A 23,052-nucleotide genomic window follows, 5' to 3' on the forward strand; every position below is an offset into this window, starting at 1 on the left:
AGGTTTGGAAGAGGTATTGCCCAGGTAGTTATGAATGACCGTGTGTTTATAATAGACATCGATATATTCGCTGTTTCCGGAGATACACTGAGATCGAAACAGGGCAGGAATTTTTTGGAAATGGTCCAGGTAATTTTGGGGGCAGGGTGGAAGTGCGAGGCATAGTTTATGAAGTTGACGAGCTCCGCATTTGTGAAGGGAGCAACACCAATGCAGTCATCGATGTTGCGTAGAGAAAGTGGGGGAAGGACCCACTTGGAGGCTTAGATTTTTCCATGTATCCGACAATAATGCAGACACAGCTGGAACCCATGCGATGGCCCATAGCTACACTCTTGCTTTGAAGGAAGTATGAGGAGGAAAAGAAGCAATTATTAACTGTGAACACATGTTCCACTAGATGGAGGAGAGTGGTGGGGGAGTGTAACTGTTTGGGTTTGGTGTCCAGAAAGAAATGAATAACTTTTATGCCTTGCTGGAAGAGGATGGAGCTACTGGACATCCCCAGTGTGGAACAGGGAACTTGAAAGGATCCGGAACGTTTGAAGTGTCATAGATGTTGGTAGAAAGGGAATGAATTGTGGATATAAAACAGAGCCGCGATACGCACTTATGAGTTCAGTGTCTCCGGAAAAAGCTCTTTCAAAACTTTGGGATGTAGTGCATCTGGTGCAACTGACGTATCTACCTTAAGACGTTTCAGTTTGCCTAGCTTATTTTTCCTTTTAAGAAAAATGTACTCATTCTTGCTCCCTGTCATTCACGGACCACTGTCACGCTGTTAAGATCTTCCACAGTGAAACCTGATGCAAAGAAATTATTAACAACATACTTAGTTTCTTTGCCCCCATTACTACCTCATCAGCATAACTTTCCAGTGTTCAGTGTTCCACTATCAACTCTTATCTCCCTTTTGCTGTGCATATAACTGAAAAAAAGCTTCCTATTTTATACTATTGTCCAGTTTGCCCTCCTATTTCAGATTCTCCCTTCTTATGGCTTTTTCGTTGCCTTTGTTGGATTTTAAAAACTTCCCAAGCATCCAACTTCCCACTCACTTTCGCTACATTAAATTACCCTTTCCTTGTTTTTTTTTTTTTTTTTGGTGCAGTCCTTAACTCCTCTAGTCAGCCACGGTTTCATGCCACTACCATTTGAGAACTTCTTCCTCTGCAGGCCATATCCACTCTGCACCTTGTGGACTATTCTCAGAAATTTCAGACACTTCGACGCTGCCATCATTCCCGACAGTAATTTTCTCCAATCCATCTGGGTAAACTCCTTTCTCATGTTTCTCTAATTTCCTTTATTTCATTGCGATACTAAAACGTGTGAGTTATGCTTCTCGTACTCAACTTGCTGTATGAATTCAATCATATTATGACCATTGCGTTCTAATGATTTCTTTACCTGAAGTTCCGCAACAAAATCTAGATTATTGCATGACACCCTTTCTAAGATCGTTTTTCAATGAGGAGGCTCAAACACAGTCTGCTCTAAAAAAGCCACCTCTTAGGCATTTAACAAATTCCCTTTCTTGTGATCTGACACCAAGATAATTTTCCCAGTACCATTTCATATTGGATTTCACCATTACAATTGCAACATTGCACATACTGCATGCCCTTTCCTGCTCCCTTTGCAATTTCAACCCCGTATCTTGGCAACTAATATATGATTCCCATAATGTTTTTCTTTTACCTTTTCCGTTTCCGAACGACGCTCACAAAGATTTAACATTCTCTGACTATATGGCACATCATTTTGATGTTGTAATTGCATCTCTTTCCGACACTGCTTATGTATTCCTGCCTGTATTTTCGATATAAAGTATATCGTTGATATTATGCTTCCAACTATCACCTTCTTTCAGCTACGGCTCAGTAATGCCAGCAACGCAACACTAATAAATCACTAATTGTGCCACAAATTCACCCACCCAATTTCGAATACTTCATGTATTTAAATACACTGCATTCAGTCCTGCCCTCTTCGCTCTTTTTGATTTTGGCCTTTCTGGTACAATTTATCTCTTTGACAGATAAAGAGATTAAAATCTTTGTGCGTATATCTACGACTGGGGAAGAGGGTTGTGGAGAATACCGTGAACAAAATACTAGGGATATTCGTAACGCCCACAGAAGGGCTTGCTAACATTTCAGAACCAACGAAACTCACGATCATATTAAAGCAATGTGCATCATGCAGATTTCCCACAAAGAAACAGAACGCGGAATATCCGATTCACTCTGAGATTGGCACAGTCATTCCTGAGAAGGAACTTCACAGACACTGTCAACAATCTTTGCTTCAAAGAGGGAACTAAAGCACGGGATTGATAGAATATACATGAACATTAAATTTCAAATTTAAAGTGGATTTGTTACCGAACTACATATATATCACAATTAATATATATGAATTTTCTACTTATGCTGCCGTTAATGATAAAAAAAAATCTACCCCTGCTACTACTACGTTAACAAAATAAACCGTGGCATTTTCCAAGGCAACTCTTGAAGTCCACAAAGGTTCTGTCTCGCTGCAAACTGTTTCTAATTTATTGAATCGGCCGAAAATTTGTTATCAAAACAGAAAAAATGAAACAAGCTTTACCTTAACACACTTTTTATACATGGATGAAATTAGAAATTCTTTCATCAGTTAAGCTAAAACAACTAACTGAAATCGTAGATGTATTTTGTAAAGATATAAACGATGAACTTTGGACTGGATAAATATTTAACATAAAGAAATGTGCACTGGAGTTTATGGAATACAAAGCAGAACAACACAACACGATACAACTGATGGGTGATTATGAAACATGTAAGTATCTGGGATATCAACAAGGAAAGAAAATAGATCATAATATGGTAAAGGCAAAATAATAATACAGAATTTACTTCAAGGCTTCAGAAAATCTGCCAAATTGAGATTAAGAGAAAAATTATAACAAAGACAATAAACACATTCGCAATACCAATATTAATGTATTTATTTTTGCGTGATTTTTTTTTCCAACACTGATCTGGAATATTTACAAAGAAATTAATAACTGAGATGACAAATTCATGTTCATCCGAATGATCTTAGATTATATCTACCTGTGGCAGAAGGGGAAAGCAGAAAAACAGGCATTTCAAAGCTACAAAATAGTCAGATGAAACTTCGGGGATATAATTTCATCAACGAAAACGGTAATCAGTACTCCACGCAAGCATATTCCATTCTGATAAGAAGTATACACTACTACACGTTATTAAGACCATAGGTAAGGAAAGGTACGTGGCATCCAGCATATCTCCCGTTAGCGGACGACTTCCTCCCACGCTGCTCTGACGTAGTGGGAAATCGCGTACGAGACATTTTACAGCAGTCGTTTGCCATTGCCTTCTGCTGGGTGAGTTGTTTTTTTTTCTTCAAAGAGATCTTAACGCAGCACTGAAGAAAAGCGTGCAGGGGAGCTGGCTGGATTCGAACTCGTGACCTCCAGCCCCACAGTCCAGCGCTGATAAAGAAGACCATAGCCAGAAAAATAGAGACATTTCAACTATTTAAGAAAACGATAGCCAATGGGACAGCATTAGGAAGAAATCGATAGAAGACATCCGCACGAACTGACCAAATTAGACGTCGAACACCTGGCTCAGAGTTTGAGACCTCTTCCCAGAAACTGAAGCGTTTCTTGTGGCAAGACAGGATCCGGAGCTTAACAAAAAAAAAAAAAAAAAAAAAAATCAAAGATATATAATAATAGACCAACAGTTACAAGATGGCAAATGTAGAAAACACAGACATAATGCAACATATAACAGGATCATGTAGCTGTATAACACAAACTGTTTACTTATACTGGCACAATCAAGTGGCAAATGTCAAACATCAAAATCTTGATTTAATATGCAAATTTAAAAATAAAATCACACCTTAGTACATATCCCAGCCTGGTCCAGTTTTAAGTCAGAATCCACAAACTACGTTCAATAGAAAAGTATATACGAGGGTTGATTGATAAGTTCGTAGCCTAAGGTAGAAGGAGTCAATTTTAGTAAACATAGCACCTTTATTTTTCAACATAGTCCCCTCATACATTTACACGCTTAGTTCACTGGTCGTGGAGCATACTGATCCCCTCTTTGTAGAAGTTGGCGTCTAGGAACTCCAGAGGTGGTCTACAGCAGGGGTGATTGATAAGGTCTTGCCCTAAGGTAGAAGGAGATGAGTTCTTAACTTCAAACTTTCTGCCTAATCACTCAAAGAGTTGACTTGCACGAACATGTAACGAGAACTCATCTCCTGATGTCGATCACTCCTGATGGTCAAAGACGCCGACTTCAACAAAGAAGGGATCCGTATGTCCACGACAGCTGGACTAAGTGTGGAAATGTAGGAGGGGAATATGTTGAACAGTAAACGTGCTAGGTTTTCCAAAATTGACTCCTTCTACCTAAGACTACAGACTTATCAATCACCCTTCGTACATACATATCGAGGATCGTAAAATTAGGGACCATCAATTAAAGGAAGTGTGCGACATAAAATACATGTAAGGACCCGTTCTTGTCACGGATATAACCTAATGTTCGCAGCAATGGTCGTTATGTGTTAAGGCGTTCAAAAGGAACACATTCCAGCCAGAACACCAGCAGATTTTCAGAACAATCAATGTTCAATTATTGGAAATAAATGATCCAGAGCTAACGAGGTGAAAAACAAGGTTGCATGAACGTCCGTTCACTTATACTGCACAGCCACGTTTAGAAGGGTGTTCATTCATGAATAAGGTGAAACAGGAAGCACCTTCTCCGTTGTATTAGTGTACTCTGCTGTGCTATTGGGTGAAATTAACTGTCTTCAAATATTTCCCCACAGGGATGGGTGAACTACGACTGGTTGGCGGGGAGAACAGATGCGCTGGCCGTGTGGAAGTCCAGCATGGAGGCCAGTGGGGAACACTTTGTGATGAATACTTCAGCCTGGAAGATGCAAGCGTGGTCTGCGAACAGTTACAGTGCGGTGCAGTAAAACCAAATCGCAAAGATGCTTATTTTGGCGAAGGCAAAGGTCCGTTGTGGAAGGATAACTACCGCTGTCTGGGAAACGAGTCACGATTAGCTGATTGTCCAGTCTCAACTTGGGGTCAGATTAGCTGTTCACATGCGAATGATGCCAGTCTCATCTGCACCAGTGAGTCACAGAAAATATATGACTGAAATAAAATGCCTTTTGGTCGAAGATATATTCAAAACAGTAACCTTTTAATCAATTGAATGTCTCTGCCTTTTAGTGGCGATTATGTTGAATTGTGATTTGAAGCAGATGGTTGGCGTGCCTTTGTTTTCCATCGATAGTCCAGCAGGCCATTTCCGTTATCTCACAAATATACCATACTTGAGTACAGAGTAAACGTGTTCTGATGTTTAGAGAATAATTGCACAAAAGGAAGAAGGGTGATGACAATTGATATAGCAGGATAGTAGCTTTGGCACGATGTAGATATCCCCACATACAGAAATGTAATATTTGCGTAGATACTACTGAAGTCATAGATTTTATTGAAGATCTGATAGGAGGCAATATGAAAGGAAGGGCCGCATTTAAGCTGGCTGAGTAAGAAGAAAATCTGATATTGTTACCTAAAACATAGAAAACTGCGGCCCGGCACTCTCCCTTCCCACAATATTTCCCCGACCTTTTTAACCTACTCTAAAATCAGTCTAATCTTTCCTTGCTGCACAAACGTCCGTTTTGTTTCTGTCGTCCATGTGCCTATTTAAGGGTTTCTTAAACGTCCCTAATATATCGGCCTCTATCAACACCACTAACAGGACGATCCAAGCACACGCCAACCTCTGCGTGAAGGATTTAACTCTGAAATCCCAGCGATGCGTTATTCAAACCACTTTAAAATTAAACTTGCTTGTACTTGCCATTTTTCCCTTGTGGGAAGTCCCTATGTATCGACTTTATAAAATGCCATTACTATCCTGTACACCTCTATCGATTAACACCTTATTCTACTTCGCTTCAAAGAGAAACTCCGTGGCATATTTATTTCTCGGTGTGATTTTTTTTTCCCGTAACACCCCAAACCGAAAGCAGGGAGAAGCAGCAAATCCCTCAAATCCCATCTGCGGTACTTGGCTTTGCTGTCAGGTAACAAAGTAAAGAAACTTGCGAAAGACCCCGCTCGCGTCAACGGAGAATTGTCGGTAGGTATTAGAATACGAAGTGCATTCAGCATTTATCAGTACATTCAAAGTTTAACCAGTCTTTCACACGTTTTCAGTCCAATTTCCTGCGATAAACTACAGAAGTTATTCTTATAGATTTATTATAGACTGATGAACTTTATTGATGCTGCTCGCATTCGAAGTAACATGTGGAATATTCATGTGTAAAACATACTTTACAGGTAATAGTTGGTAATGTGCAGAATGGCTTGAAATAATATCTTTTTACCCCATTTTTTCGATATCGTAGATGAAACTTGGTCCTTGAGACTGAACGATGGGGGCAGCCGCTGCGATGGCCGAGTGGAGATGTATGATAAAGGTACTTGGCGTAGAGTGCAAGACAAATTTTGGACCATCAATGAAGCAAGAGTTGTCTGCAGACAACTGCGTTGCGGCTCGGCGATAGCTGCCTACAACTGCTCAAAGTACAGAGAGAATAAACGGCCCGTGTTGTTGACCGAACTTCAATGTGAAGGAGACGAGTCGCACCTCCGAAACTGCAAGAGCTCCATGTGGAAGCGGTCTTCCTCTGACATCACGGGTGTTGGTGTCCTGTGTTCAGGTGAATATCGTTAAAAGGTGTGCAATGGAAATTTCTAAACTGGTGTCGCCATTAATAATAAGTTGAGATATGCAGAGCCATTGAGTCATATAGATATGTATTGGGCTAGCTGGTCATGAGGGCACTGACAATCAACTCACCTTTTGTAGGATTTCGATCTTATACCACACACTTCAACCTGCTACAAAAATTCGTCACCCCACTGCTTCGCAGACTCTAAAATTTATTTGGATATCAGAGGGAATTTACAATGTACAACTTTGGGAGGTGAATCAAAACCTAAGTACAGATGAAAGTCACATATTTAGGGGCAAAATATGTAAAATTCGCACAATCTGGCATTGAATCTGCTTCACTGGATCTGTGATGCAACTGCTTCAGATGCTGCGTACACGATAGCGCTCTTTCATTCACCATTGGGTTGTGCGGCAGCAGTGCGACAGAATGAGCGATTTGATTTACCTCCTACCTTAGGTGTAATCAATCATCGCTACGAGATTTATATTAACTCTTGCAGAGCTTTCAAGCAAAGTCTTATTACGCAATGTCGAAATGACAGGATATGCACGTTGAAATTGAAAGCGGAAATCAAGCATTTTAGCGAAAAGGAGGACTTCAGATATGCGAGTTTGCAAAGTGGTGATTGGAACGGGAAGAGATTGTGAGTCTCAGAGAACTGTTGATTATTCACTGTTATGACAGCTGAAATATCAGAGTCAGGAGAATACATGCTGGAGTTCGCTGGAATATGTCAAAATGTGACATTTTTTTAAAGTACTGAAGCATGGTAAATCTCTGCTGAGTTGCCAAAACTAGGGAGTCAGACAGATTTCAGACTGATTCAAGGGGAATTTATTTTTCAATTTTTTTATTGATTAATAGAATAAGGATAAATACAAACCAGAGGAGAGGTGATCTCAAATACATATTTCAATAATAGTAGAAACAAAGAAAGGGATATACACTGTCAAAATCATATATATTATTAAGCTAATATAAAGAATGAAAAGAACCACTTCTCCTCTTAACAGTTCATAGCTAAAAAACATACTCAAGGTTTCTAGTTATTGATTAAAAAAACACTAAACTAAACCTGAAACAAAAGAAGTGTGTGTGTGGGGGGGGGGGGGGCGGGGTAGTGGTTGTGGGACTGGTCAGTCCGTATTGAGGATACAATTAAAAAAAAGGGAATAAATTCTTCTGGTCAAATCTAAAACTTCGTGGAGAAGAAAAAGAAAATAACTGAAAAAGTAAGAAGAATTAGATCGTATGAAAATATTGAATAAAAGGTCGCCACTTTTGTTCAAATTTAAAAGTTGTATCAAGCGTCCGACTCCATGTTTTCTCCAAACTTAAACAAGGCATTATGGAGGAGAGCCAAAAAGCGAAAAATTAGTCGGTGGATTGGGATCCTTCCAGTACAATAGAATACCTTTCCTAGGCAATAAAGTTGAGAAAGCTATCATGCATTGAGCGGAAGCAGGAAGTTTTCCAGATTATGTTGGAATAATCCCAAAGATTGCCGTAAATTAATTAGGTTGTACGTCCAAACCTATGACTTTTGATAACGTTCTAAAAACATCTCTCCAAAAATTATTTAACTTTATGCAGGACCAAAGCATATGAGTTAAGGTAGCCACCTCATTGTTGCATCTGTCACATGTAGGATTTACATTAGAAACAATATGCGCTAGTTTATCTTTGGACGTATACTCAATCAAGGAGGGACGAGCACAGATAGATGAATTATTAACTAAATGACAAATTTTATTCCACTGATTATTTGAAAGTGACTCTTGAAGTTCCAATTCCCAAGCACGTTTAACTTTACCATTAGACATCATTCGTAAATTCAATAGTCGTTTATATAAAGTGGCTATCAGTCCTTTTTGAAATGGTTTAAACTGAAAGATAACATCTATCATAGTTGGTAAATGAGCAACTGGGTAATTCAGTAACAAATCGCTTAAAAGAAAAAAAAAAACTCCTGACTTGTAAATGTCTAAGAAATTGTGCTTTAGCTAAATCATATTTGTCCACTTGCTGGGAAAAAAGACATTAAACAATCTTCTAAAAACAAATCGAGAAAAGTTTTCTTTCCTCTTAGTTTCCCATGGTAAAAAGGCCTTATCTAAAATTGATGGTTTAAAAAAAAATAGTTAAAATGGATATTACTAGAAAGAACAAAGTTTCTTAAGACAAAAAATCTGCGAAACTGAAACAAAATTTTTAATGTATGTCTAACAATGGGACTAAGATCTTGTCTACCAATCTTAGAAAATAAACAGGGAAGAGGAGCTCCCAGTAAAGAAGCTAAAGAAATCCCCTTTCCGGAGTTCTCCTCCAAATTTAACCATGAAGGACGGGCCTGGTTGAGTAGTGGACAGCTCTTTCTATGGGGCAGGTTTTGTCTACACAAACTTACAGAGTTTTTTTTTTTTCCCTAGAGGTGACCAGAACGTTGATGAATGGTAGATAGTGAATGTATGCTAGATGGACTTTAGCAAGGCGATTGATAAAGTTCGCATGGGAGCTCATCAAGATAGTTGAATCTCTTGACATTTGGGGTGAGGAAGTAATTTGGATGTGACATTGGATTCGCGAGAAAAGCCAGAAAGTAACAGTTGCCACTCCGACTGAAGGCCCGTGGTTAGTGTTGAGCCGCAGAAATCATTACTTAATGCATTGTTATTTGTTGTATATGTATGTTCTATGTATATAAATCAATGGCCTGCAGGATAATGTAGTAACTGGATCTACAAATTTCCAGATTGAGGATCAGTGGACAGCGTGGGAGGCTATCAAATCTTGCAGAGAAATATAGAGCAGCTGGGAAAAAAAATGGGCTGACAATGTCATGAAATTTGTTGCAGGATTGTTTGAAGTGTTGCACTTTTGGAAGAAAACCAAGGAAGGACTAACATAGTGAGCGACAGGTAATGGGGTGTGCTGTAGAACGAGTGATCTGGGAATACAGATCTGTAATTCCTTGAAAGTGGTGTCACAGTTATTTAGGGTCATAAAGTGAGATTTGGGCACTTTGGGTTCATAAATCAAAGAATTAAGCACAGCAGTTGTGATGTTACATTGAAGTCGGATAAAAGTTATTTTATATGGCAAAGTTATTTCCCATGGTAGGGGATTCTAGGACATGAGGGCACAAATTCAGGATTAAAGGACGGCCTTTTTGATGCGGAAAATTACTTCAGAGGGTGGTACATCTGTGGAATATATTCCCACGAGCAGCCGTGGAGATCATTGGGTGTATATAAGGAAGAGCTAGATTGGTTACGGATTAGCCAGGGCATCAAAGAGTAAGGGGTGAAGGTACATTAGTGCGGATGTCTGGAAGAATTGGATCAGCACATGATGGAATGGGGTAGCAGAGTCGATGGGCCGAATGGCCTACTTCTGCTCCTATATCTTATGGTCTTATGGTCTTATAAAGTTTGAAAATAGATTTATTATCAAAACCTGTATCGAGAATACCGTTCCCCGATTCGTCCAATCACAGGCAGTTACGAAATTTTAATACAGAATAATATCCTTGGAGGCTTCCTGCAATATGGATTACAGATTATTTTTGGATAAACCAGCTTGAGTTTTATACATCCTCATCGTCTTCATCTGAATTACATGCCTCCGCACAATCTGAAACTCAGGCAGGGGAGGGGTAGAGGTCCTGTTCAGTACGTTTAGGGAGTGAGGAAGGAGGATGATGAGCAGGACCTCGAAAGTGGTAATCTCCGGATTAATCCCAGTTCCACGAGCTATTGAAGGTCAGCCAGCACAGGAAGATAGCGCAGATGAATGAGTGGCTGAGGAGATGGTGCAGGGGTCAGGGTTTCAATTTCTTGGATTATTAGAATCTATTCCGGGCGAGGGACGATGTGTACAAGTGGACCGGATTGCACCTGAACTTGAGGGGAACCAAAACTCTGGGAGGCAGATTTGCTAATACTACTGGAGAGGGTTTGAACTAGGTTTGCAGGGTGGGGGGTGGGGGGGAACCGCAGTGCAGAGGCAGAGGTTGAGGTGGATGGTGCACAAGTAATGAGGAAGGACAGGTAGTTGATGGACAAAGAAGCACTCATCCAGGTAGTTTGAGTTGAGTCGATCTTAATGCAAGGTGTATAATACGCAAGGCGGACCAATTTAGAAAATGGATCAATACGTGAATACGTGGAACTATTACAGCGATATGGGTGTCTCAGTGGCAGGAATGGCTACCGAGTGTGCTGAGCTTCAGATGTTTGGAAAAATGACAGGCAGGGAGGCAAAAGAGGCAGTGGTGTGTCACGACTAATCAAGGATTGTATCATGGCTACAGAAAAGGAGGAAGTCATGGAGGAATTGCCTACTGAGTCATTATTGGTGGAAGACAGTAACAGGTAGGGGTAAAGACACCACTGGGTGTTTCTTTATAGACCACCCCAATAGTAACAAAGACATCGAAGAGCAGATATGATGGTCATTTCTGGAATGGTGTAATAATAATAGGGTTGTTGTGATAAGTGACTTGAACTTTGCTAATATTGACTGGCATCTCTTTAAAGCAGGGGGTTTAGATCGGGTGAAGTTTGTTAAGTGTATTCAGGAAGTGTTCCCGACAAAATATGTAGATACTCCAACTAGAGGAGATGCTGTATCTGATCTAGTTTTGGGAAATGAACCTGATCCGGTGTCAGATCTACTGGTCGGAGAGCTTTCTGGAGGCAGTGATCACAACTCTATATCTTTTACAATGGCACTGAAGAAGGATAGGAATCGAGAATTTGAAAAAAAAAACACTTAATTGGTGTAGGGGGAAGTACGATTCTATTAGGCAGAAACTTGGTACCATAAATTGGGAGCAGATGTTCTCAGGGAAATCCACTGCAGAAATGTAGCAAATTTTCAGGGAACATTTGCATGCGTTCTGCATTGGCATGTTCAAATAAGGCACAGAAAGGATGATAGGGTAAAATAACCAAGGAGCACAAATGAAGTAGAAAATCTAGTTAAGAAGAAAAGAAAAGCTTACGAGAGTTTCAAGAAACTGGGTACTATTTGAGCTGTAGAAGCTTACAGAGGTGTCAGTAAGGGGCTCAAGAATGAAATTAGGAGCTAGGAGGGGCCATGAGAAGGCCTTGGCGAGCAGGATTAAGGAAAAACCCAAGGAATTCTACAAGTATGTGAAGAAAAAGAGAATGAGCCGTGAGAAAATAAGGCCAATCAGAAATGAGAGGGAAACGTGTGCACAGTGCTGAGGAGGTAACCGCGGAACTTAATGAATACTTTGCTTCAGTTTTCACAAGTGAAAAGGAAGTTGGCAATTGTGGAAATGACTCACAGCAGAGTTAAACTTTTCATTGTAGAAATACTTCTCAGCAGGGCTTTGTCAAGTGCATGTTATGCCTTACGAGCCTGATGAATTTTTGAGACTCATGCAGAAAGTACTGAGGCATGGGATCTAAGGAGACATTGCTTTCTGGATCCAGAAATGACTTGCCCACAGAAGGGAAAGTGAGGTTGTAGACGGTTCGCTTTCTGCATGGAGGACGGTGCCATTGCTGTTTCACATTGGATCTGTTCTAAGATCCCACCACTTTCTGAGTTTTATAATTGATCTGGATGAGGAGCTAGAATGGTACGTTAGTAAGTTTGCTGATGACAGAAATAGTGGGGGAGTTGTGGGTATTCTGAAGGGTTGTCAGAGGTTACAGGGCGACACCGATAGGATGCAGAACTGAGCTGAAAAATGGCAGATGGGGTTAAACCCAGGTAAATGTGAAGTGGTTCATTTTAGGAGGTCAAATTTGAAGACAGAGTATAATGTTAAAGGTAATTCTCTTGGCAGTGTGGAGGGTGAGCGAAATCTTTGCTCCATGTCCATAGGACACTCAAGATTGCTGCGCAGATGGGCAGTACTATTCAGAGAGTATGATGTGCTGCCTTCATCAACGGTGGGATTGAATTCAAAAGCCGTGAGGTAACGTTGCAGACATATAAAAGCGTTGTTAGATCCCACTCCGAGTACTGTGTTTTGTTCTCGGCATCTCACTACAGGAAAGATGTGAATACTATAGAGACAGTGCAACGGAGATTTACAAGAATGTTATCTGGAATGCAGAGATTTCCCTTGGAGAATAAGTTGAGTGAAGGAGACGTTTCCCCTTGTAGGGACGGAAAATGGGAGGTGAACTGATAGAGGTGTATAAGATGATGATGGGACGCATTCATCGTGCTGATAGCCAGAGGCTTTATCCCAGCGCTGGAATGGCTAACATTAGGGACCATAGTTTTATGGAGCTTGAAAGTAAGTACAAGGGGGATGGCACAAGTAAGTTTTTCAAACAGAGAGTGATGGGTACGTGGAATACACTGCCAGCGATGGTGGCAGAAACGGATACAATAGCGTTTTTTTTAAAGAAACTCTTCGATAGGTACGTGAATCTTAGAAAAGGGGATGCGGTAGGGAAATCCAGCCACTTTCTAGAGTGGATCACACAGTCGGCACAACATTGTGGTCTGAAGAGCTTGTGATGTGCTGTACATTTCTTTGCTTCCATGTTTCTATTAAACTCCTTCTTTGAAGTCTTAACAACTAGCTGTTCAAAGTCCGGCCTTGACCAGGTTTCTGTCGCCGTTATTGCCGTTGGACTCGGTCTGAATCCCCGGCCGCCGTTCCTCTGCCATCTCCTCCTTTACCGACAGTCAGATGGCGAACTGGGTCAGATCAGCAGGTCAGTGCCCGAGCACCTCCTCGCCGAAGGCTGTAAGAGGTCGATGAGGACGGGTAGGATCTCATAATTCAACCTAGCTCATTACCAGCGACTGATTAATCGGCGTGTTCTGGCAGACAGGTGGTCAGAACGTTGATGAGATAAGACATTGATGAGAATTGATTTCCTGTATGAAGTCCATTTCTGGCCACCCGCTGACAGGAAATATGTTAACAAGACTGGAAAAGTGCAGCGAAAATCTACAATAATGTTGTCAAGATTGAGGCGTTTTAGGGAAACGTTAAGTATGTCAGAACTTCAGGACCTGGACCGCTGGGGAATGGCAAGAGACTGTATAAAGCCAAACGAAATTATGAGGATTATAGATAGCCTAAATGCAAGCAGTAGGTTGTCACTGACATTTGGTGAGACTAAAACAATACGCCAGAGATTAACGGCAAATGATGAAATAGTTAAGCGGACTCGGAGGTGTGGCTTCTGCACTCAGAAGGTGCTGACACTGTGGGAAAACTGTCTATGGCAGACACGGGTTCGATTTTAGCATTTAAAAGAAATTTGAATACATATCCGGAAAAAGCGGGTATGGAGGGCAAATTCCGAATGCAATTCGATATGAATTAGCATAATAATAGTTAGGCTACTAGTTGATGGGCTGAAGAGCCTCTTTCTATGCTATAGATCTCCAGGAATATTTGACTCTGTAATAGATCGGGCAGAGTAGGCAAAGCACGTTTGAACTGAGGACGTAGACATGATTGTTCACTGGGGAACAACGAGAAGCCCTACAAAAAATGTTTCCCATTTGTGTGATGTTCACTCTGTAATATTCTCTTATCTGAACTGATGACTATAAAGGCGACGGTATAAAATTTATACTTCAACACCTTCTTCACAACAATTGAATAAATCTCTACAACATCTCTTCTCAGGAGAAGTCCAGTAACATTCTGTACTAACTGGCTGCACAGATTGAGATTTTCTTGGAGATGTAAAATGCCGTGATTATTCAAACATACACCATGCAGTGAGAACCAACCACAGTCACTGCAGTTTCCTTTTCACTAATAAGAATCAAGCATCAATGGACATGGCTAAAAGACATGGAACAGTGAACTATTGCTGGGATCAAATAAGTTCTTCGAAATTAAGGCATCGATCTCACTGATACATAGGGTGAAGGAGTTTATGTGATTAAATATATTTAATGTGGAAGTACATAAGTGTTTTATCTGGAGGTAATTATATATTTGATTTGAGGGTTAAAGGGGACAGGAACAGGTGAAATAAAGTCCAACATATAATTCTCCGTAACATCCGCCACCTCCAACGGGATCCCACCACAAAGCACATCTTTCACTCCACCCCTCTCTCTGCTTTCCGCATGGATCGCTTCCTACGGGACTCCCTTGTCCATTCGTTCTCCCCCCCACCCCCCAACAATCTCTCCCCACCGATCTCCCTCCTGGCACTTATCCTTGTAAGCGGAACAGGTGCTACACATGCCCTTACACTTCCTCCCTCACCACCATTCAGGGCCCCAGACAATCCTTCCAGCTGAGGTGACACTTCACCTGTGAGTCGGCTGGGGTGATATACTCCGTCCGGTGCTCCAGAGGTGGCCTTCTATAAGTTGACGAGACCTGACGCAGACTGGGAGATCATTTCGCTGAACACCTACGCTCTGACCGCCAGAGAAAGGAGGATCTCCCAGTGGCCACGCATTTTAATTTTACGTCCCATTCCCATTCTGATATGTCTATCCACAGTCTCCTCTACTGTAAAGATGAAGCCACACTCAGGTTGGAGGAAGAACACCTCATACTCCGTCTGGGTAGCCTCCAATTTGATGGCATCAACATTGACTTCTCAAACGTCCGCTAATGCCATACGTTATTTATTTATATACACACATTCTTTTTCTTTCTCTCCTTTTCTCCCTCTGTCCCTCTCACTGTACCCTTGCCCATCCTCTGGCTTCACCCACCCTCCCCTTTTCTTTCTCCCTAGGCCTCCCGTTCCATGATCCTCTCATATCCCTTTTGCCAATCAACTGTCGAGCTCTTGGTTCCATCCCTCCCCCTCCTGTCTTCTCCTATCATTTCGGATCTCCACCTCCCCCTCCCACTTTCAAATCTCTTACTCGTTCTTCTTTCAATTAGTCCTGACCTCGGCCCGAAACGTCGACTGTACCTCTTCCCAGAGATGCTGCCTGGCCTGCTGCTTTCACCAGCAGCTTTTATGTGTGTTGCAACAGATGAAATGTTGAGTCATGTATAGATCAGTCATCATCGTGTTTTGTAGAAGAACAGTCTTGAGGTGCAAGGTGACATAATTTCACGCCTTTTTAATTGTGCGTTATGTTCGTAACCGTCTTAATGTCAGAAAAGAGAAAAAGTGGGCATCCTAAATCACCGCATTCTACGTTTATTTTAAATAAATATGAAGGACGATAGCAAGTAAAGTAAAAGCCAGAGTATTTGTTTGGTTGAAGTTGCTGCATCCATGAGGTCCTTCTAGGGCATAGTTCTTGCTTTTTGTGAGATACATATCAAGGGCATCCTGATCCACGATATATGCCACTAGTGCATAAAGGGAAGAGGCAAATAGAGCCCTAGTCAATTTCATGGAAGCAGGAGATGGAAAATGGAGTGAGAGTAGAGCGAGAACAGGTGGGTTCATTTCGGAGAGCACACATATGTCATGTTTAATTCCAATTTTGCCTGCTGTATCATCACAGTGTGCATCATCCCAGGATGAGAAACTGACAAACAAAAAAAAATCCTTATACCTGTATGTTTCACGTTGATCTCGCAATTTCTGGTCCTCAGTGATAGTGATGTACCATGCTTTCTGTGCTAACGAAACATTCCCGTATTGTGGAACTGTAGCTCTGTTTTAGCGGATTCTTGCTGCAGCATTTAAACCAGAATCTTTGAAAATTTATTGTGTATGGCAGTGCAGTAATGATGCTGCGGTGTCAAGACATTGTATTAGTTTGGCTTTGAAACTGCAAGTTTTCAACTCTGTGCACATCACCGCAGTAAATAGATGAGTGCTTATCACCCCAGAAAATGGATGTCTGCTTGACTATAGCTGAAAAGTATGTGAAGAAAGGACATCCATTTGTCTATTCATTAAAGAAACACATTCAATGCCAGAGTACTTCTCTAGCAGGGTGGAACACTCCTGGTTTTGTTACCAGTTGGAACTTACAACATTCGCGCTCCAACTCTCATTTATACAGTATCGTATTTTTACTTCTTTGACAGTATCACGTTACTTTTTTCCTCATATTTCCCTGTTTATTTGACACACAGCTTCGGGGGACAGTACTGGTGTGTAAGTGTGTACGTGTTGGATAATGACGCTAGGGCATTGAAATGCAAGCTGAAATACGTAATGGGTTGAAGGTGAATAAAACTGATATGACTCTGAAATCTGACCATACACCATCGAAGAAGTGGAAGCAGGAGTTCCCCAGATAACAATGATTATTGGCAGAGGATGAGAGAGGGGATCCTGTAGGAGAAGTGGAGAAAGAGAGAATAGGAACGGTATGGTGTAGATATTGCCAGAAGGGAGATGTGCTTGTTCCAGATACTGCCATACGAAATTTTGATCGTGATAAAGTTAGTGATGAGTGCAGCTCATGAAGCAGTCAGGAATACGTTCAGATATTTACGTCTGGTATGGTAAATGCAGGATTGTCCATGTGATGAGAAATGAAAGAATAAATAGAAGCAGAGATATTGAGTTGTTGAGTTACGTTTATCAAAAATATTTATGGCTGGTTACTCAAGACATGGGTGAAATACGATAAAAAGTGGTTTCACTGCTTATCCAACAATTACTATCGGATGTACTAGCGAAATGCTCTGGGAGTGTGTGTTTTCTTTTTTTCTGGTTTGTCGTTGTGTGCACTAATGTTTGAACATGAAATAATTTCAAATAAAATTTGTTCATCAGAATGTATGTTAATTAATAATGGTGGAACGAGTTCAAATGTCTTAATTTATGCAGCATAAGTATTATTTTTACAATTGATTTTTTGTGCAGTCATACAATGGTGATAGGGAAGAATGAGCAACTTTGCCTGCTGGCAAATACAGGGTTTTTTTTTTAATCAAGTGAAGGATGTTGTGTTCGTATATATCATGTGCAGATATAAATCCTGTTAAAAGAATCTTAATTTGGAATTAATTATACTTCGCAGGAACAAAATAAAACAAGGAAAATGGAATTCCAAGTGGAACTTCCGTTTTCCCACGTTTCCACAAGCGCGATTTATTTTTTGCTCTGTAATAGATTGGGAGTGGGACATGGAGAAACATTAACCGGAAACCATAATAAGCAATGTGTTCATAATTCAGTGTCTAGCCCGGTATGTTGTTGAAGCCTGCTAGCTGACTGTCAGCATCTGATTTCTATATGCACTACTTCGTCCTCTTAAGCTCCATCAATCCTTCTGGAGCATAGGCCGCTGTTAGCAACACGCCAGTGTTCGCTATCCTAGATCAATCTGGTGTGGGTCTCATGATCGAAATTGGACCGTCCCTGTGGACTTCACCACATGACGTCCTATGTCTGAACATCCAAGGATACACGGTGAATCGGAAGGATAGGAAGGTAGGCAGAGGGAGAGGCGTGGCTTTATTGGTAAGAAATGATATTAAATCATTAGAAAAAGATGATATAGGATCGGAAGATGCAGAATCTATATGGGTTGAGCTAAGAAACCGAAGGGGTAAAAGGGCTCTGATGGCAGTTACATATAGCCCTCCAGGCTGCAGTGATGTGGACTACAAATTACAACAGGAAATAGAAAAGGTTTGTCAGAAGGGCAGTGTTATGATAATTCTGGGGATTTTAACAAGCGAGTGGATTGGGAAAATCAGGTCGGCACTGGATCTCAAGAGAAAGAATTTGTAGAATGTTTGCGAGATGGCTTTTTAGAACAGCTTGTTGTTGTGCCAACTAAGAGATCGGCTGTATTGGATTGGGTATTGTGTAATGAACCGGAGGTGATAGAGAATTTGATGTGAAGGAACCCTTAGGAGCCAGTGATCATAACATGATTGAATTCACTGTGAAATTTGAAAAAGAGAAGTCGAAATCTGATTTGTCGGTATTTCAGTGGAGTAAAGGAAATTACAGTGGCATGAGAGAGGAATTGGCCACAGTTGACTGGAAAGGGACACAGGCGGAAAAGACGGCAGAGCAGCAGTGGCTGGAGTTTATGTGAGAAGTGAAGAAGGTGCAAGACAGGTATATTCCGAAATAGAATAATCTTTCGAATGGAAAAAGGAGGCAACCGTGGTTGACAAGAGAAGTCAAAGCCAAAATTAAAGCAAAAAAGAGGGCATACAAGGAAGCAAAAATAGTGCAAAGACAGATGATTGGGAAGTTTTTTAAGGAAACTAAGAAGGTCATTAAGAGGGAAAAGATTAACTATGAAAGGAAGCTAGCAATTAATATCAAAGAGGATACTAAAAGCATTTTCAAGTATATAAAGTGTAAAAGACAGCTAACAGTAGATATAGGATCGATGGAAAATGATGCTGGAGGATATGTAATGGGAGATAGGGATATGGCGGAGGAACTGACGAGTATTTTGCATCAGTTTTCACTGAGGAAGACATCAGCAGTATATTGAACACTCAAGGGTGACAGGGAAGAGAAGTGTGTGCAGTCACAATTACGACAGAGAAACTACTCCGGAAGCTGAATAGTCTAAAAGTAGATTAATCTCCCGCACCAGATAGAATGCACCCTCGTGTTCTAAAGGAAGTAGCTGTGGAGATTGTGGAGGCATTAGCGATGATCCATTAGGAATGGATGGTTGCAAATGTCACTCCGCTATTTGAGAAGGGGGCAATGAAGCAAAACGGAAATTATAGACCTGTTAGCTTGACATCAGTGGTTGGGAAGTTTTTGGAGTCGATTGTCTAGGATGAGGTTACAGAGTACCTGGACGCATATCACAAGATAGGCAGAATTCAACATGGATTCCTTAAAGGAAAATCCTGCCTGACAAACCTATTACAATTTTTTTGAGGAAATTACAAGTAGGTTAGATAAAGGAGATGCAGTGGATGTTGTATATTTGGATTTTCAGAAGGCCTTTGACAAGTTGCCACACATGAGGCTACTTAACAAGATAAGGGCCCATGGAACTACGGGAAAGATACACATGAAGATAGAACGTTGGCTGATTGGCAGGAAACAGAGAGTGGGAATAAAGGGATCCTATTCTGGTTGGCTGCCGGTTACCAGTGGTGGGCCACCGGGCTCCGCGTTGGGACCGCTTTTTTTTTTACATTGTACACAAACGATTTGGATTATGGAATAGATGGCTTTGTGGTTAAGTTTGCTGACGTTATGAAGATAGGTGGAGGCGCCAGTAGTGCTGAGGAAGCGGAGAGTCTGCAGAGAGACTTGGATAGATTGGAAGAATGGGCAAAGAAGTGGCAAACAAAATACAATGTTGGAACGTGTATGGTGATGCACTTTGGCAGAAGAAATAAACGCCAGACCATTATGTAAATGGGGAAAAAATCGAAATTCTGAGATGCAACGGGGCTTGGGAGTCCTCGTAGATATACCCTTCAGATTAACCTCCAGGTTGAGTCGGTGGTGAAGAAGGCGAATGCAATGTTGGCATTCATTTCTGGAGAAATAGAGTATAGGAGCAGGGATGTGATGTTGAGGCTCTATAAGGCACAGGTGAGACCTCACTTGGAGTACTGTGGGCAGTTTTAGTCTCTTTTTTTAAGAAAGGATGTGCTGACTTTAGAGGTGATGCAGAGAAGATTCACGAGAATCATTCCGGGAATGAGAGGGTTAACATATGAGGAACGTTTGTCCGCTCTTGGACTGTATTCCTTGGAGATTAGAAGAATGAGGGGAGACCTCATAGAAACATTTCGAATGTTGAAAGGCATGGACAGAGTGGATGTGGCAAAGTTTTATTCCCACGATGGGGGATGCTAGTACGAGAGGCCATGTCTTAAGGATTGAAGGGCGCCCATTCAGAACAGAAATGCGAGGTTTTTTTTTAGTCAGAGGGTGATGAAACTATGGAATGTGGTGCCACAGGCAGCAGTGGATGCCAAGTCATTGAGTATATTTATGGCAGAGATTGATAGGTATCTGAGTAGCCAGGGTATCAAAGGTTATGGTGAGAGCGCGGGGGAGGGGACTAAATGGGAGAATGGATCAGCTCATGATTTAATGGTGGAGTGACCCAACGAGCCGAATGGCCCGTTCTGCTCCTTTGTCTTATTTTTTTATGATCTTATGGTCTTCGGTGCGAAGATGATTCCTCTCCTAGGGATGAGGTCTTCTCTTGGCTTTTCTGTAACAACGTGTTTTTAACTCCCCCGCGGGATGTTGTGGCTGACCCTCCCACCTCCGATCAACGATACACACACGTATCTTCACCGTTAGAGGATTGCAGACGGCAAAGATACATCGCCATCTACAAAATAATATCGTCCCATTTTAAATCAGGTGTGGACGAAACTCGTGTGACTGTGAGAATGATGTATTTAGTAAGGACACACCTGCATATACATCAGTTCCTTATCAGTTGCTGGCAAAATGGATAATTGGATCATCCCACAATCTCACGATGTCCCGAAAGCCATAATAATTGGATAGCCGGGGGTTTTCGAACTGGAGCGACAGTGTCAGATAATCACTTCCCTGCAATCTGATCCACTGATCTTCTCGCTGCCCTGGATGGGGACCACATTCGGCAAGCTGTACGGAAGCACTTGAGTGGGTGACTTGTGCTGCAGACAGTGAAAATATCAGGTTGGAAGATATGAAACCCCAGAACAGCATCGCAAATACTTGGCACCGTAATTAATGTATATTCCTGAAAACAGTGCCGTTGCTAAAGGAAATCGCACCTGGCAAATTCAATGCCTGCCTTTTCCTGCTGGGTTCGAAGGTAGCGTGCGATAATCTGGTTTAAATATAAAGAAGTGTAAGCTCGTACACCTTAGTAGAAAATTCACAACCCCGCTCTGTTACATACTGGATTCTTCCAGCCTTTTTGTTGTTGTTTTGCCATATATTAAAGCAAACTGATACTTAAGCAGCGGCAGCATTAAATATTCGGTGATATTATTGTACAATTATTTTCAAAACATAGTTTCTGAAAACTATACAGAAATGCGAACGAGGTGATTAGTTCAATTTGTTATGGAAATAATAATCTCAAACATTTCTGTTCAACAGGCCACTTGCAATTAAGGTTGTCCGGAAGCGATGATGCATGTGCGGGAAGACTGGAAATTTATTACGACGGATCCTGGGGAACAGTTTGTGATGACTCCTGGGATCTGCTTGATGCTAATGTGGTCTGTAAGCAACTGGGTTGTGGATATGCTTTGAAGGAAAAACCAATTCGTGGTCATTGTGGACGAGGCACTGGAGTAGTTTGGCTGGATGAAGTAAATTGTTCTGGTAATGAGTCGCATCTCTGGGAATGTCCTTCAGCTCCGTGGGGCCAACATGACTGCAGCCATAAAGAAGACGTGACAGTTCAGTGTTCCGGTAAGGCTACTTCCATTGTGCTGATTTTCTGCCGTGCGTTTTGATAGTCATCATTTTAAAGATGTGAGGAACATTTTATGGCATATAGATGGAGTATTGGCAAACGATTGTCTGTGTAACATTTCCCTCCACATTTAGGAAATTAAACAATTAACTTTTTGCCTCCGAGTACCTTCACCAGGGCCTCAAAAACGAAAAAGACGTACAATTTTGAGCAGCAAAGAAGATAAAGGGGTTGATGTGTAAAACAATGGCAGCCCGCTGATAGCATGAAGACGTATAAATTAATATATCAGTTCGAATAACCAGATCGGATTATGGCATGTTGTTTGCCTGATCTGTTCCTTATGATGAGGTCGTGAGCTATACACACTCGGCCAGTATATTTTATTTGTATTTATTTTTATTCAGAGAAAGAGTTCTGTATCATACCTTTCCGGCCCAACGAATTAAGTGACCACTTCAGCTACAAACTATGTCCTGGAATGTGGAAGGAGACTGGGGCAGCCGGATCAAACCAGGTGGTCATGGGGAAAACGTACAAAATCCTCACAGACATCCGCGGTATCACGGCTTGCTGGTTCTGAAACAGCATTACGCAAATAGCTATGGTACTGAAAGAAAAACAATGAAGAAAATCGATAAACGTAAGGGATCAATTCTTTTACAGCTAGACGCGAACATTTAAATACCTAACTCTGGACAATACGATACTGCTTTTTGAAGAATAAGTGACATTTCGAAGAAGATTAATGAGTTATTTTTTTTTCGCTTCTCTTGCACTTGATCGTTCAACTGAAGGAACACACGGGGTCGAAAAATAATTTCAGGGCCAGATCGGCGATGTTAATAACGAACAAAAAGCGCACCTGGCAGACAATTTTGCGAACTGAACGCAGGAGCTGTTCAGAGCGATTAACCTGCTGAGTAGAGATCAAATCGTGAACATAGACGATAATATCTG

General features: G+C 41.3%; 1 protein-coding gene across 1 annotated transcript in view; it reads left to right on the top strand.

Annotated features, from left to right (window-relative positions):
* LOC140202082 (scavenger receptor cysteine-rich type 1 protein M130-like) overlaps positions 1–21,971 on the top strand; it is a 73,158-nt gene extending 51,187 nt beyond the window's left edge. Inside the window, exons 4-7 of the mRNA XM_072266944.1 lie at positions 4,876–5,190; positions 6,487–6,801; positions 21,771–21,853; positions 21,960–21,971. Of these exons, the coding sequence (XP_072123045.1) occupies positions 4,876–5,190; positions 6,487–6,801; positions 21,771–21,853; positions 21,960–21,971 (725 nt within the window). The remainder of the gene's footprint in view (positions 1–4,875; positions 5,191–6,486; positions 6,802–21,770; positions 21,854–21,959) is intronic.
* Positions 21,972–23,052: the final 1,081 nt, after the last annotated feature.

The sequence above is a fragment of the Mobula birostris genome, chromosome 8, assembly GCF_030028105.1.
Source record: "Mobula birostris isolate sMobBir1 chromosome 8, sMobBir1.hap1, whole genome shotgun sequence".
Taxonomy (NCBI): domain Eukaryota; kingdom Metazoa; phylum Chordata; class Chondrichthyes; order Myliobatiformes; family Myliobatidae; genus Mobula; species Mobula birostris.